The 13,977-nt window shown below is 42.4% G+C and overlaps 1 protein-coding gene across 1 annotated transcript; it reads left to right on the top strand.

Moving 5' to 3' along the window:
* Positions 1–891: 891 nt before the first annotated feature.
* klf5a (Kruppel like factor 5a) lies at positions 892–9,824 on the top strand. The gene is made up of 4 exons (XM_061039972.1): positions 892–1,266; positions 2,359–3,487; positions 4,793–4,852; positions 7,679–9,824. The coding sequence occupies exons 1-4, from the start codon at positions 1,105–1,107 to the stop codon at positions 7,855–7,857; spliced, it is 1,530 nt and encodes a 509-aa protein (XP_060895955.1). The 5' UTR covers positions 892–1,104; the 3' UTR covers positions 7,858–9,824.
* Positions 9,825–13,977: the final 4,153 nt, after the last annotated feature.

The raw sequence follows: 13,977 nt of genomic DNA, 5'->3' as shown, positions 1-13,977 counted from the left end.
AATGTCAAGTTAGGTTTAAGGATTTAAAATAATCCCTTGAAAGGGTCACTCATAAGCTTTAAAAACTAAAATAATGTGTTTTATGGAATACACGTTCAGGATAAAGATGCTTTACTGGCATGAATGGAAACAACTGTTGTTGCCAAAGCAAAAAAAAAAAACATTTGACAACAATATAACGTGCAAAATATTTGACAATTATGGTAAATATTAACATATATTTAAATATAAACACATGCATACATATTAAGATACCAGCTTAAAGTAGATACAATCAATTACATTAAAATCATGACTAAAATAACTAACTGCTTGTCTTAGGTGGCGATCAGTTAAAAATTGTGCTGCTCAGTGTATAAATTAAATAAATTACAAAAGTTGCAAATACAAATTACGCAAAAATTCTAAATACATACAAAAAAAGTTGTAAAAAAAATGATTTCGAGTTTTTTTCTTAAAGAAGTGGCAATTAAAGATGCTCTAGGAGACTAGACACTTTGCTTGGGGAGCTGTAGGATGCTGTTATCTTTTTTTTTAATTTAGGAAATAAAATCGAATAAGGCATAAAAGGTCATGATATCCTGGATCTTGGTGGTTTTGATTTTTTGATCATTGTATAACAGAAGCAACATAAATCTTTACATGTCCCTGAAAGGGTTTGTCCTGAATGTTTTTAAGATACTAGTGATGATATCATGGCAGATTTAATACATGGTGAGTTTAACCTTCACTGCCTCTGTGGATGTCTGGCTGGCACTCTGTGCACTCTACGACAGTGTTGTTAATGTATTTAGATGGAGCGTAGGGCGGTGGCTGGTGAATGAATGATCAAAGGCTTTTAAAAGGAACTGTGGGCGGTGCATGTGCTGTATTTACACTGTGGCTGCTCCGCCCTACAAACAGGAGATAGAAAACTGTCCGTGGGCCGGCGGAGGGGATGAAACAAGTGGAAGGAGATGTAGCAGTCATAACTCCGACACTACCACCGCGCCACACCGCTCTTTTCACCTCGTCGGCTCCACTCCTTTCCCCCAACAGCACGGCTGTAGCATCCTCTTTGCATAACAAGACGAAAGCTCGTCTGCGGCGCTGCACCGGAGCTTCATGGCCGCGACACTGACGATGAGCGGCGGCGGGCAGGAGGATTCCTTCTACCCGCTGCAGAAGACCACTCTGCCCACTGGATTCCCCCTGGAGGAGTCGGCGTTGTTCGGCTTGGATTGCAAGATCACAGACACGGATAAGACTGGGAACGACTACACTCAGGTAGAAACCAAAACCGATTTTTACACATTAGTGATTTCATTGAATGGGCGTGGCAGAGAGGTTGTAGATCCAGGTTGTTTGTTTGTTTTTTTTCGTTGGACTCTTACATACAATCGGTCTTGCCGCGGGGGCTTTAATCATCACTTTTTTTCTTTTTTTTTTTTGCACTATTTGCTGTAATATGCGAGCGACCAGCTGGACGTGAAGCCTCGCCACTGCTCCGCCTGTAAACGCATTCACCGCATGTTTTCTATCCGTGCCAAACCAGTTGGCCAGCAGTTGTTCGGCGTCCCCTCTCACCCATCATACCACGCTGACAACAACTGACTCCAGCCTCCGGACAGCAAAGGTCCCGGCAACTCTGTCCCGCTGTTAACAGGAAAGTTGTGCAGCAGCATAGGGGAGAGTCCTGTTTAACAGCTGGTAGGATCAGGAGCCTAGAAATAGCAGCCCATCCTCAGACTGCTGCTGCTGCTGCTGCTGCTACTGCTGCTTCTGCTGCTGCTGCTGCTGCAGCGGACAGGGAGTCATGGGTGTTTCCCCATTCCCTTTCATGTTGTTGTTTCATCCTCTGCTGCAGGGCTTCTCTAACTTTTCAGTTACAGATTCAGATTCAACATTTATGAGACCATAGAGCACGATAGAAGCAAGGTGGTGTTTGACCTAAAAAAAAGAAAAAAAAAGAAAAGAAAAATCACCTGTCAGGCAGCCGGGCATAGGTTGCTTCTTTAGACTGTTATCGTCTGCAGAGATTCCCCATTTCTCAGTCAGAGGTGTTAGATTTAATTCTTTATCGCCGTGAAAACCTGGCCTCGAGTCTCGACCCGGCGTCGCAGCTGGGAGGTTTCTGAGTTCAGCTTTGCAGGCATAGAGGGAATGTGGCAAGCGCCTATTGATGACTACTTGATAAATGTTTGAGCGGTGACTGTCCCATCAAAACCTTTTGTCTCCTCAGAATAGCACCTCAGAATAGTTTCATGGTGGATCACGAGATCACAGCTGTAGTAGGAGCCGCATGCATTTTAGGCGAAGTTTACTTCGAGGCCATGGAGTGATTGTTAACAGACATTGTGTTTTTGTTTTTATTCCCAGGCAAAATGTGAGATGGACAGGTATCTCTCCCCTCATTCTCTTCCCCTTCCACCTTCATCAGACGGCCAGCAGAAGTCGCAGAGAGATGGCGCGTCCGTGATAGATCACTTCTTCACATACGACCACAACGGGCCTCCCTACACCCTCAACATGAATCTTTACCTCCCCGACGCCGCGTACCTGAGGATGGGCTTGTGTCAGCAGTCTCGTCCCCATCAGCACCAGAACCACACAGGTCTTACCCAAATCAAGACAGAAAACGCCTCCCCGTGTTTCTCCCCCAACCTGCAGCTGCACTGCCCCAACGCTACGCCCGCCAGCACCTGCGGCACATCCGGGCACGGCGTCGCCATGGAAACCTCGGCCATAAACATGGCGATAACAGGGTTGCCGGACTTCACCAGTGTTTTCAACCAGTCCGGAGGCGGCAGCGGTGGCGATTCAGCGCCGGAGGTGTTTGTAAAACAGGAGATGTCATCACAGTTTGAACAGCATGCGCTCCACCACCACGACAATGGCGGCTCACTGTTTCAGCTGCTGAACTCTGGCTTGGACCATCACCATGGCAATGGCATGGAGGCGCAGCAGCATCAACAGCAGCATCATCATCATCAGCAGATACATCACACTTCCACTTCCACAATCCACGCGCCTTTCCACGATTTGCCGGTAGCTTCTTCTGCATCTCAGCAAGAGCAGACGACAAAGCCTTCCTACTGTGGCCTGGGTGGAGGAGCATACACACACCCTCACGCTCAGGTGCACCAACATTTCCTTCAGCAGCAGCCACCCTACCTGCCGCCCTCCCCGCCCAGCTCGGAGCCCGGCAGCCCTGACAGGCAGAAGGAACTGCTCCACGCCATGTCCCCGCCTCCCTCGTACGCGGCAACCATTGCCTCCAAGCTGGCAGGCAGCTCTCCTGGACTCACGCCGGGCCCAGGACCAGGCAGCTTAGCCCTGCCCATAACTACAGGTCCCACGGCGGCCCCAGGCCAGGCCACTGGCCTCCAACAAAACCCTGCAACAACCCCAGCAACAACCACAGCTCAGACCACTTTGCCAGTCCGCTACAACCGGAGGAACAACCCGGACTTGGAGAAGCGACGAATCCACCACTGTGATTACCCAGGTTAGAACAACAACAAAGCACCACTAATGCACCTGCATGCTGACTCTTGTCACTTGGGTGGGTTTATTTAGTACACCGCTCTGTGGTCAGGTGAATATCAGGTCGCCCAGCTTAAGAATGCCAGTTTTATTTTAAGACTACTGTGCATTTCTATAAAATTATATGCTCTGCGTCTTGATTCGCTTTCCCAGGCCTTTGAGTCACGATATGTTTTACAGCTACGACAGAGCTCACGCTGACCTGGAATTAAAATATTTGGCAAAGGACATCTTAAGACAAAGCCTTTCATTTCACTGTCTGCTGTAAAACTAATTTGTATGTATCATCTCACCTCAAACGACTCAAGCACACTTAGCAGTGAGCGCTTGCATTGTTGTGGCTTTAACGTCATCGCTGGTATGATTGTGGAATGAACCTGTGTGTGTGTGTGTGTGTGTGTGTGTGTGTGTGTGTGTGTGTGTGTGTGTGCCAGGGTGTGTGTTAATTAAATATATCTTCTCCTACAGTCACACATATTTGCATACAGTCCCACTGATGATTACGCACGTAACCTTTTTTGAAGCACACACACACACACACACACACACACACACACACACACACACACACACAGGCTGTACGATGTGCAGCTACTTGTAAGACATGTAATGTCAGCTAGCCTGTGGAAGCATGTAAAATAGGCTTAAACGGAGCCTCCTGCTGCAAGTAAGCACATGTCTCACCTCTTTAAGCAAATGAAGCAGATCCATCATATTCACGCTAGGATATCTCCACACTTTACCAAGTGTGTATTAGTCACACTGCTGCTAAAGCTCTTCACTACTTCATCTTTGCAATACTTCAAATTCACAGTTGTTGTTTTTTTTAAATTCCAAAGTATTAAAAAAAAATCAGCAGAAATTCTGTCAAATCCAAAGTGACCTTTTGACATTTCAATCTACATTCTGTGTTTAACATTGTGTGCGAAGTTGGACTTACAATGTCTCCAACCTGTTTGCCAAACTAACAGGTGTAGTGAACAGAAGTTTTCAACAAAGCACGTGGCAAAAAGTTGAAGATTTGACTTTGTAAATATGCTCAATTTTAATCCCAAAAAGAGACTGTGTGTACTTTTTGAAAACGTTAAAAAACAACAGAAACACACATGTAGTATATCTCATTCCAAACAGCTTCTGTTCTTCGTTAGCTCACATTTCTAACATACTCCGGCTCAGTTTATTGGGTAAACACATTACTGACACGTTATTTATTATTTTGGCTTTGGACTAAGCCTTCTGTTTGTGTTTATCTCTTCTGTGTTGTCAGGCTGCAAGAAGGTCTACACCAAGTCGTCTCATCTGAAAGCACACCTCAGGACTCATACCGGTAAGACATTCTTCTAATTAATGCCGCTTTTTTAGATGGCACTCGTCAAAAAAAAAAAAAAAAAAAAAAAAAAAAAACCCATGCTGCCCACATGACTCGTATTTCGGTATCTGTGCTGGCACCAAGTTGCTAGGCAGAGTGTTGTGTTCCTGGCATGTGTGTGTAAATGTATCCTACCCCATTCCCATCCTCTGCCCAATATACTATTCCATCAAAACAGGTGGAAGTGACACACTTCTGCCAGGGGATGACTCTCCAACTATGTGGTCAGAGTGAGTCGTGGGGGTGTCATCTCTTTTAGGATCCCTGTGCCTGTTCAGACATCGAATGTTTATTTGTTTTCATTTACTTTTCTGTGACGAGATTGACTTGTTTGCCTTTAGAAATATACATACGATCTGTCAGGGCAGATACAAAAGTATCTTAGATTATCTGGTTCCTAATATCCACGCTCCTCCCCCCCCTTCTATCACGTGTCTCCTTTTATATTTTTCACTATTAGTTTTGGATGAACAAATTCAACAAACACGCTCTTAGGTGATGGGCCCCACCTCGCTGCAGCTAACAAAACAAAGCTTCTGTTGATATCTGCGCATACCTCACTCATCTGGAGCCACACACATAAACACTCACTTTTTACCACTGAGTCTGTCCCGCTTCCGATTATGAACGACTTGTTCGGAACATCATTGCGGGTGTGCATGCTTCACATTTCAGCATTGGGAACATGACACGACAATTAGATGGGCCGTCATTCATGAGGAAGGCTTATTGAGGTTATTGCAGTTATTACCGACCGCGAGATGAGAACAGGACACGTAAAGAGGGATGTCAGCAGCGACTTGCATTTCCTCCCCTTCCTACCGTCAGTCGTGCTTTATTTTTAACCCCCCTTTTTTTTTCTTATTACTTTTCTTCATTTAATCATCCTCTGCTCTGCTTTGTTCAATCCCCTCCAACCCCCTACCCCGTTTCTATCTTTGTCTATTACTCATTCTGTGCCTCTTATTCAGCTGCTTGAATGCATGCTTACACACACTAACACACAAACCCACACATATGTCCACACACACCTGTCAGTAATCTGTATGAGATGATTCCTAATGCGTTTGGTTCCCCGTGGGAGTTCCCACTCTAATCTCCATCAACATCCATTACCCTGATTGTTTGTGTGTCTGCCTGTATGTGTATGCATGTGTGTGTGTGTGTGTGTTTGTCCTCCCCTCCCAGTTTACTCTTCTTCTTTTTTTGTTCATTGTCTCTCCTCATTGTGTTCAGCTTCAGGTGTGTGTGTGTGTGTGTGTGTGTTTCTTAGTTTGGTGACACTCTGGTTAATTCCCTTACAGACTTCCTGTGGTTGTTTTAGTGAAGCTGCAGAGCTTGCTGTGCTTGTTTGCTCATCCAAATGACTAAAAAAAACATTTGTCTTTACTTAACCGGTAGTGGTGTCCAGCATGCACATAGTTTTGCAGTTGTTTTTATTAGTCCTGAGATTTCTGCTACACAATTACCTGTAGGTAAAAGGGACATCTAACTCTATTTTCTTTTACTTAAAGGTGCACTGTGTAGTTTTGGTAGAGAAATTTGAAAGTTGGAGAAATGTATAGATTCTGTGGTATGTCCATAACTCTAAACACAAACTGTCCTCAGAGGAATATTTGGTCTGTAACACTGTTTGAAGATAAAATGATACGGGAGAAGTTATAGTGTGGCAACAGTGAAACTGTAACTCTCCTGGTAGCTTTTAAACTCCAAACAGTGTTCCAGGGACCCATTTTTTTTTCTTTGAATAAAGTTTGTATATTCAGTACAGAAAATATAGCATAGAATTGTTTCACTTCTCCAACTTTCAAATTTCACCACCAAAACCCCCATAGTGCACCTTTAACCATTGTCCCTCAATAGTTCAAATAAGCCACAGAAAACACTGGTCAGGTCTTTCCCCTATTTATTCAGTAGAAACAGATGCAGTTGAATCTGTCCACACTGATGGGGACAATGATTTCCGAAAACTTACTTACTTACTTCTTGCCTAGTTAAAAAAAACAAAAAAAACGACCTGTTTGAAAATATTCAAAAAGGTATGAGGATAAGACAGGTGTTCCAAGGACAGCAGTTTTCATTAGATTACAATTATGTCTTGCGGCAATGTGACAAGCATGAGGACTCAGAAACCTTAGATTTACCTTAGTAGAAGGTTATGTCACCTGAGCTTTCAAATCTTAGACAAACCGAAGAGGGAACCTTCCTCAGTGGAATTTTTTCTAAAGCATCAATTTGTCTGGATAGTTCCAGAAAGTCAATTTTTATTTGAGTGCCACAGAACAAATTCAATTCACCTCCTGTATATTATGTGGCAGAAAGGTCAGTGGTAGCAAAGAAAAAATAACTAAAATAATACCCACTAGGTGGGGACCTGGATTGGTACTTGTGCATTACAGCGTGGCGGGTTAGCCTAAGACTTTGCTGAGGCTGCAGGAGACAAGTCACACTAGTTTTCTTTAACAAAATGCCCGAGGCTACAGCTGAAGATTATTCAAATGGCAGAGCGACAGAGAAACAAATTACAAAGACTAAGGCACAGAGAATGCAGACGGGGCGTCCATGGGAAACTTGTGCAGCGTTAGTGTTGATGGATGCCTGTGACAGTGTTATGATTCGTTGTGTTGTTAGACGACTGAGTACGACTCAGTAAAGCCTGTTTCCCCACTACCTCCACCCAGCAGTATGAATCATGTAATTCAGGGAATTAACTTTTGTTTTATTGATCATTAGTTTCATTAGTGCTCATTCACACTTTTTTTTTCTCTCTCTCCCGTTCTGCAGGTGAGAAGCCGTACAGGTGCACATGGGACGGCTGCGACTGGCGTTTCGCACGTTCGGATGAGCTGACTCGTCATTACAGGAAGCACACGGGCGCCAAACCCTTCCAGTGCGCTGTCTGCTCACGCTCCTTTTCCCGATCAGACCACCTGGCTTTGCACATGAAGAGACACCAGAACTAGCAGCATTTGCACACACACTACAGAAGAAAAAAAAAAACACAAAAAGCACTATCCTGACACATAAAGCACTCAATCAAATCCTCCACAGCTCCAACAGCTACAATGTTAAGAGCTGCCGGATGCAGAGCAGCTTTCACTGACACCACAGCTCCTCCTGGTGCTGCTACAATGTGCTAACATGGTACGATAGCCTAACAGATGTTTTGCGCTTAACCCAGAGCGGGGCAGTTTGGAGGTGTTTAAGTAGAAAGACCTAAGTAGAAGGTCCATAGACCTCCAAAAGTAGTTGATCTCTTTGGACAGCTACAGAGAAGAAAAAACATTAACAAAAAGAAAAAGGGAGCTCCAAAATGTGTTTCCTGGTCTTTTTGAACTCTTTTGTGTGACTGGAATGAAAGCACTTACCACTCAAAACTTGTACATGTTTTGTCCCTGTTCTAACACAGAACTAGCTATCATTTTTATTTTATTTTTATAATGGAGAAGTGTTTGTTTGCAAAACTGGTCAAGCCAAAATCTTTGTTAATTCCTTGGTTTGTTAGTTTTTAATGTGTAACTGGAATATCCAGATTTGATCCTTCGGTTTGCACTAGAATTGGAAATCTAAGTCTGAGCCTTTTCTGGCCCATGCATCTCATTCACCACTGGAACGATCACTATCACTACTAGACTGAATGTCTTTGAACGCCACACAAATCATTGCTGTTTCATTGATATTAAAAATTGAAGGCATTTATACTCCGGAGAGAGGGAAGATAGTGCAGGGGGGGAGGGGGGGATACAAGCGAGTGGAGCAGATGGAGAGATAGAAAGATTTTAGGTTTTAGAACAGAGGGAGGCAGGTTGTTGCTAAAGAGCAGCAATTAGGCGATGAATTATTCATGCTGCCTGTTTGATGGATTTCCAACCAGATGTAAGTAGAACGAACCCTTAGACAAGTCCCGCAATTAATTCAGTTAAAACAAAAATATTCTCTGTTTGATGCGCAAGCCTGAATTAAGCATCTTCAAAAAACAGTTTCTCACCCTCCTTTCAAATGTTTTAACCAAAGTTTTCGTCTTCATCGTCGACACCTTATTAAGTGCCTCCTTCTCTGGTTTATGTGTGTTGTGTTCACAGGTAACAGATCAGTGTAGACAGTCCTTTTAAACACACATGGTGCTGTTTCTATCTCTTAGTCCAATAGAGGTTAAAGTTCAGTTAAAAAAAAAAAAAAAAAGGTCACCCATCATTCATGGTAATGTAACGGCTGGGCTCAGGCCACATCGCAAAAACAGAATACCATCCTGATGTGATTTTTTTATTTTTGAGTCCTGTCTTTTATGCTCTCTGACTGTACACAACTAACAACTTGGCTCTATCGGTTTATCAAACATGGACGTGTGTTTTGTTAAGGATGGGTCCACAGTTTTTTTTCAAGTCTTTCTGAAATGAATATTCACATATATATATGTACACATGGCAAGTATCACTGGTTACTGCACATATTCCTCTTATTCCAACTGGCCATTAAGAAAGAAGAAATCCCTAGGTGAAACATAAACAGTGTAAGGAAAGATAGGGGAGAAAATCTACAAAAGGCACTGAATACCTTGTTTTTGTTTTCCCACCTGATGGGGTGGCCTGAAGTCATGTAAGTTAGCTGACTGTAGGTAAAGCAATGAGACGTAGGACACGAGTACAAAAGGAGGATGATGGCATGGTCATGCAAGGGTCTAACACCGGAATTGAAAAAGGCAACAAAAATTCAACCTTTGTGTGTTTATGTGGTCTATTTTTTTAAGACTTCTATTACAAGATTTGAAACGAGCTATAACAGATAGTGGTGCATTGGCTTAAGTGTTAAAAAAACAACTTGTGTACACTTGCATCACTAAAGGTTCCTCTTGTGCTTGAAGAGAAGATAAAAAATAATCTGTCTAAAAGAAGATTTAAGAGTTAGGTTTGTTTTTCTTTTATCATTGGAACCGAAAAAAACGGTAGGGTTCTCCAAGTGCTCTGAGAATTATGGAAATGTTCCACTGGTGCATAATCAGTGTTCAGTGTTTCCTTGTTGAGTTGTGTGCGGAGGACTGACAGAAAGAGATACTTTCATAGAATTTGAGCAGGGATTTATCCACAGATTAATTATTTCCTCCCCATTTACTTCATTGAAATGTCTCATTAAGCTCGTCAAGGCGTCAAACAAAAACTCTACTCATGGATTTATGGAGTATTATTTTTAGACAGACTTGAACACATGTGATCCTATCCTTTAAATGTACACTTAAATGTCCATGTTGATGGTATGATTAAGCCTGCACCTCTAACTGTATCTGTTCATTCACTGCAGGTAGCATAAAGATAATATAGCACTGTAATGTATCATGGTAAATCTGACTATTTATTTGATTGTGTAGAAGTGGGGGGTTATATCAGATTAGCCGTCTTTCCCCCCAGCAAAACTGCCTTAATGTAAATATATGCACTGTAAATAACTTTTTTTTTTTTTTTTAATTCCTCTTTTGTTATGATTTTGTAAACAAAAGGGCCATAAGAGGAAAATGCCCTGCATCCAAAAAATATTTGAGCCTTCTTTCTTTTCAATTTTGTTCTCTTGTCAAAGATATTTTGATGCCATTGTTTTATATATTGTCCTTTCAATGACTTATTTTGTAGATTTATTTTCTTCCTAGGTAAACGTTCCAAAGACAAAAGTTGTTTTTTTTTCAACTGAGTGAAGCCGAACCTAATAAAGTCAACTGACACTTTTACAGATGTGGTCTAGCAGTGAAATTATTATTAAGATTCTTGTCAAACAAAAAGATTGAATATTAGGGCTTAGGTGTGGCAAAAGTTAATGTATGGGAAAAGTTCCCTTTTTTCTGTCATAATGCTTATATTAAAGCAATGTATTGAAGATTAAGCCACAGAGAGTGTGGTGTGGGACAATAAAACAAGCCTCATCAAGGCCTAAATTAAACAATAAAGCATAAACTCATTGAATCTAAACATGGGTTCTACGTGAGGCCTGATTCTCTGTGGAGATTCAGCCCACCTAAGATTTCAGTTTCAGCAAAAGGAGATAAGGAGGGGAGATGAAGGGGGAGAGGAGCTCTTGTCCGGGACCTGCATGTAACCTGCAGCACCCTTGCTGATCAGCAAACAATAGTCCTTTGATGTCCCAGCGAGAGACAATGGACAAGAAAATAAATTTGACCACCACTCGGGGACTGCAGGGGATTCCCACTGAATTGAACTGGCTGTACTGCACACACACACACACACACACACACACACACACACACACACACACACACACACACACACACACACATTCACACATACACGCACAACATATGTTCTTGATTTAAGTCATAAATGTGACCCAGGGTCTCTGCTGTAATCTACCTCAGATGTCAGAAAAAGAGGGAGGTGGAGGGGAGAGAGTGAAAGCAGTGAAATGCAGAACAATCTAAACAAAAGAATCTCTAGGGAGACCCAATCAACCACTTCCGTCCTCCTACATCTTCTCTCCTCGTTCTCCTCCTCCGCTCTTCTTATTTAATATCATTTTTTTTTTTCTTTCTTTGTCTTTCCATGCACCGTATCCCCCTCTCCATCCCAGTGGAAAGGATTGTATGAAAGTCCAGGGGCGCTGCTCCACAGGTCAGAGTGGAGACTGTTCTCACAACCTGCTCCACCCCTCATCTTCGTCCCCCTTTTTTTAATCATCCACCTTGTCTCCCTTAAATCCTCTGTGCTCCATCTTTCTCCCCACCGTAAAATCCAAGTGCATAACTTTTATTTCAGTCTCATCTTTCCTTTTCTTATCTTGGGTCCTTCTGTTGCCAAATCTTGGAGAACATCGGAAAAAAAAAACATAGACTTGCAGGTGTATTTCTGAGTGTGCAAGTAATAAAAAGGAAGGGTGAAGATATTTTACACACACACACACACACACACACTTAAACAGTCACACCGTGGTGATGAGTGAGTGGGAGCTACCGGTTCATGTTTTGGATCAGCTAAATTAATGTCACACATCTGGAAGAAGGCTGCTGCTCCACCCTCTGCTGTGCTGCGTTGGTGTGATTCCCAGTTTCCCTTTGTGTGTGTTTGTGTGTGTGTGTGTGTGTCTGTGTGTGTGTGTGTGTGTGTGTGTGTGTGTGTGTGTGTGTGTGTGTGTGTGTGTACGTAGGTATAATGTTTCCACTGCTCCTCTCTACGAATAGACCACCCACTCAGAAGACCAATAGAAGGACCACGGGGAGCCCGGATAGACACACACACACACACACACACACACACACACACACACACACACACGCACAGCTCCCTCCAAAGTCAACCCTTCCCAATAATTCTCAGAATAGAACATGTTGTTATCAGAGATTGCACAGATACCACAACAGCTGACATGCTATCACAAAGTTAAAGATAATATCAGAAATCGAGGAGGGTTGTATTACGAGACGCTACGTTCATTTTTAAAAATGTTGCCTCGGGTGAACTGTTAAGTAGTCAGAAAGTATAAAAAGTTTCAACTTAAATATCAGAGCCTCGTCTTGGCTCCTGTGACGGATTATAGCAGCAGTTCACTACAGGGATCTGAACGTTTAGGTCATCTATAGGGTATGGACAAAAGAGTTACTGTATAGACAAACACAAGCACTAGAGATGAAAGAAAACCCAAAGTTACAGTTAAAGTTTGCATATATGTTCATTAAGCCAAGAATTGTGGCCGTTCAGATAAAATGTCTGAACCCAATTCAGAAAAACCTAACTTGTGAAGTTGCAGTATAGGCTTCTAAGTTAGCTAGAAAGATTTAATATCCAATTCATGTCTTCTAATTTGACATACTACAAAGAAATTTAGCATATTATGGTTCATCGGCCAATGCGTACCATTTGTATGTAAAGCAAACTGTAATCCAGTTCTTTTCATACTGACACAATAGCAGACTCAGAAGGTTTGATAGCAGAGGCAGCCATCTTGTTTGTTTACAAAAATAAACAGCTGTGGTTTAAGAGGTAACGGAAGGGTGGTTAGTCCACTGTGTTAAGGGTACAAAGGTGCAGGAGCCCAGATTCACTTCCTGTGTAAGGTGACCATATTTCCCGATTTGTCAGGGACCGTCCAGTTTTAAAGCTCTGTGTCGCGAGTCCACACACATATCTGTAATACACTAATATGTCCCTGTTTTGAACTGTTCTTGTCCCGGTTTTAACAAACCAAAACAATACACCATGTTTACTACACTGATTTGTCTGTATAGGCCAAGGCTGTTGCTGTTTTAACCAATAGAAAAACATAACTAATGCACCGCGAGTCAAAGTTCAGTACTGATTTGTCTGCACATGTGTCAATCAGTCAATCTCAGCGTTTTAGCTGTCGCTTAGCTAGCTTAGCTTATAATACTTACAGTTACAGGACCTGCTGCGTAAAGACAGGCAGGCCAGCTGTCACGCAGAAAAGGAAGTTGGACAACCAACTTAAACAGGCTGCTCAGCTGTGTGACAAGAGCAGGTCTCTGATCTGTAGATCGATACCTCTGGGTTTGTGGTAAAATTAAAGTGACCCAATTTGGAGGTTTGAAAATATGGACACCCTATTCCTGTGGCGGCAAGCACCTTGAAGGGAAATCTTCTGTCTCCTGTGAGAGTGAATGAGTAGTTAGTGGAAAAGAGCAAAGCTCTTTGGATCAATGCAACCCATTTCACTCAGCTTAGCATAATGAGCCTCTATTAATAATTACTATTAACAAATCAGGTCCCAGACCCAAAGTGCCACTTCATTTGTGATTTGATTAACTGCACATTTGTTGAGCAATATGCACCACTAATGTATTCAGTTAAATCAAAGCGCAAGTAAGGTATCTTCTGTAACATAATGTACTGTGTTTTTATTAGTCATCACAAAATGTACAAGAGTAAACAAAATCTGTTGTTATACAGTCCCATACTAGTCCCTTAGTCCCTTTACTATCACAACTGTAATCATGTTCCATCTGTCTTTCTATTTTCTTGTTAAACCTCTCGAACCAATTGGCACAAGTCAGTCCTCGTTGGCTAATGTTGTTTTCCAGCATTGAGTATTTCTTGGTCTGACAGACAGGTGATTTGGATTACAGAATAAAC

This window comes from Labrus mixtus, chromosome 6, assembly GCF_963584025.1.
Source record: "Labrus mixtus chromosome 6, fLabMix1.1, whole genome shotgun sequence".
In the NCBI taxonomy this organism is placed as follows: Eukaryota; Metazoa; Chordata; class Actinopteri; order Labriformes; family Labridae; genus Labrus; species Labrus mixtus.
The sequence above is the reverse complement of the archived record's forward strand: the minus strand, read 5'-3'. Positions and strand labels throughout refer to the sequence as shown.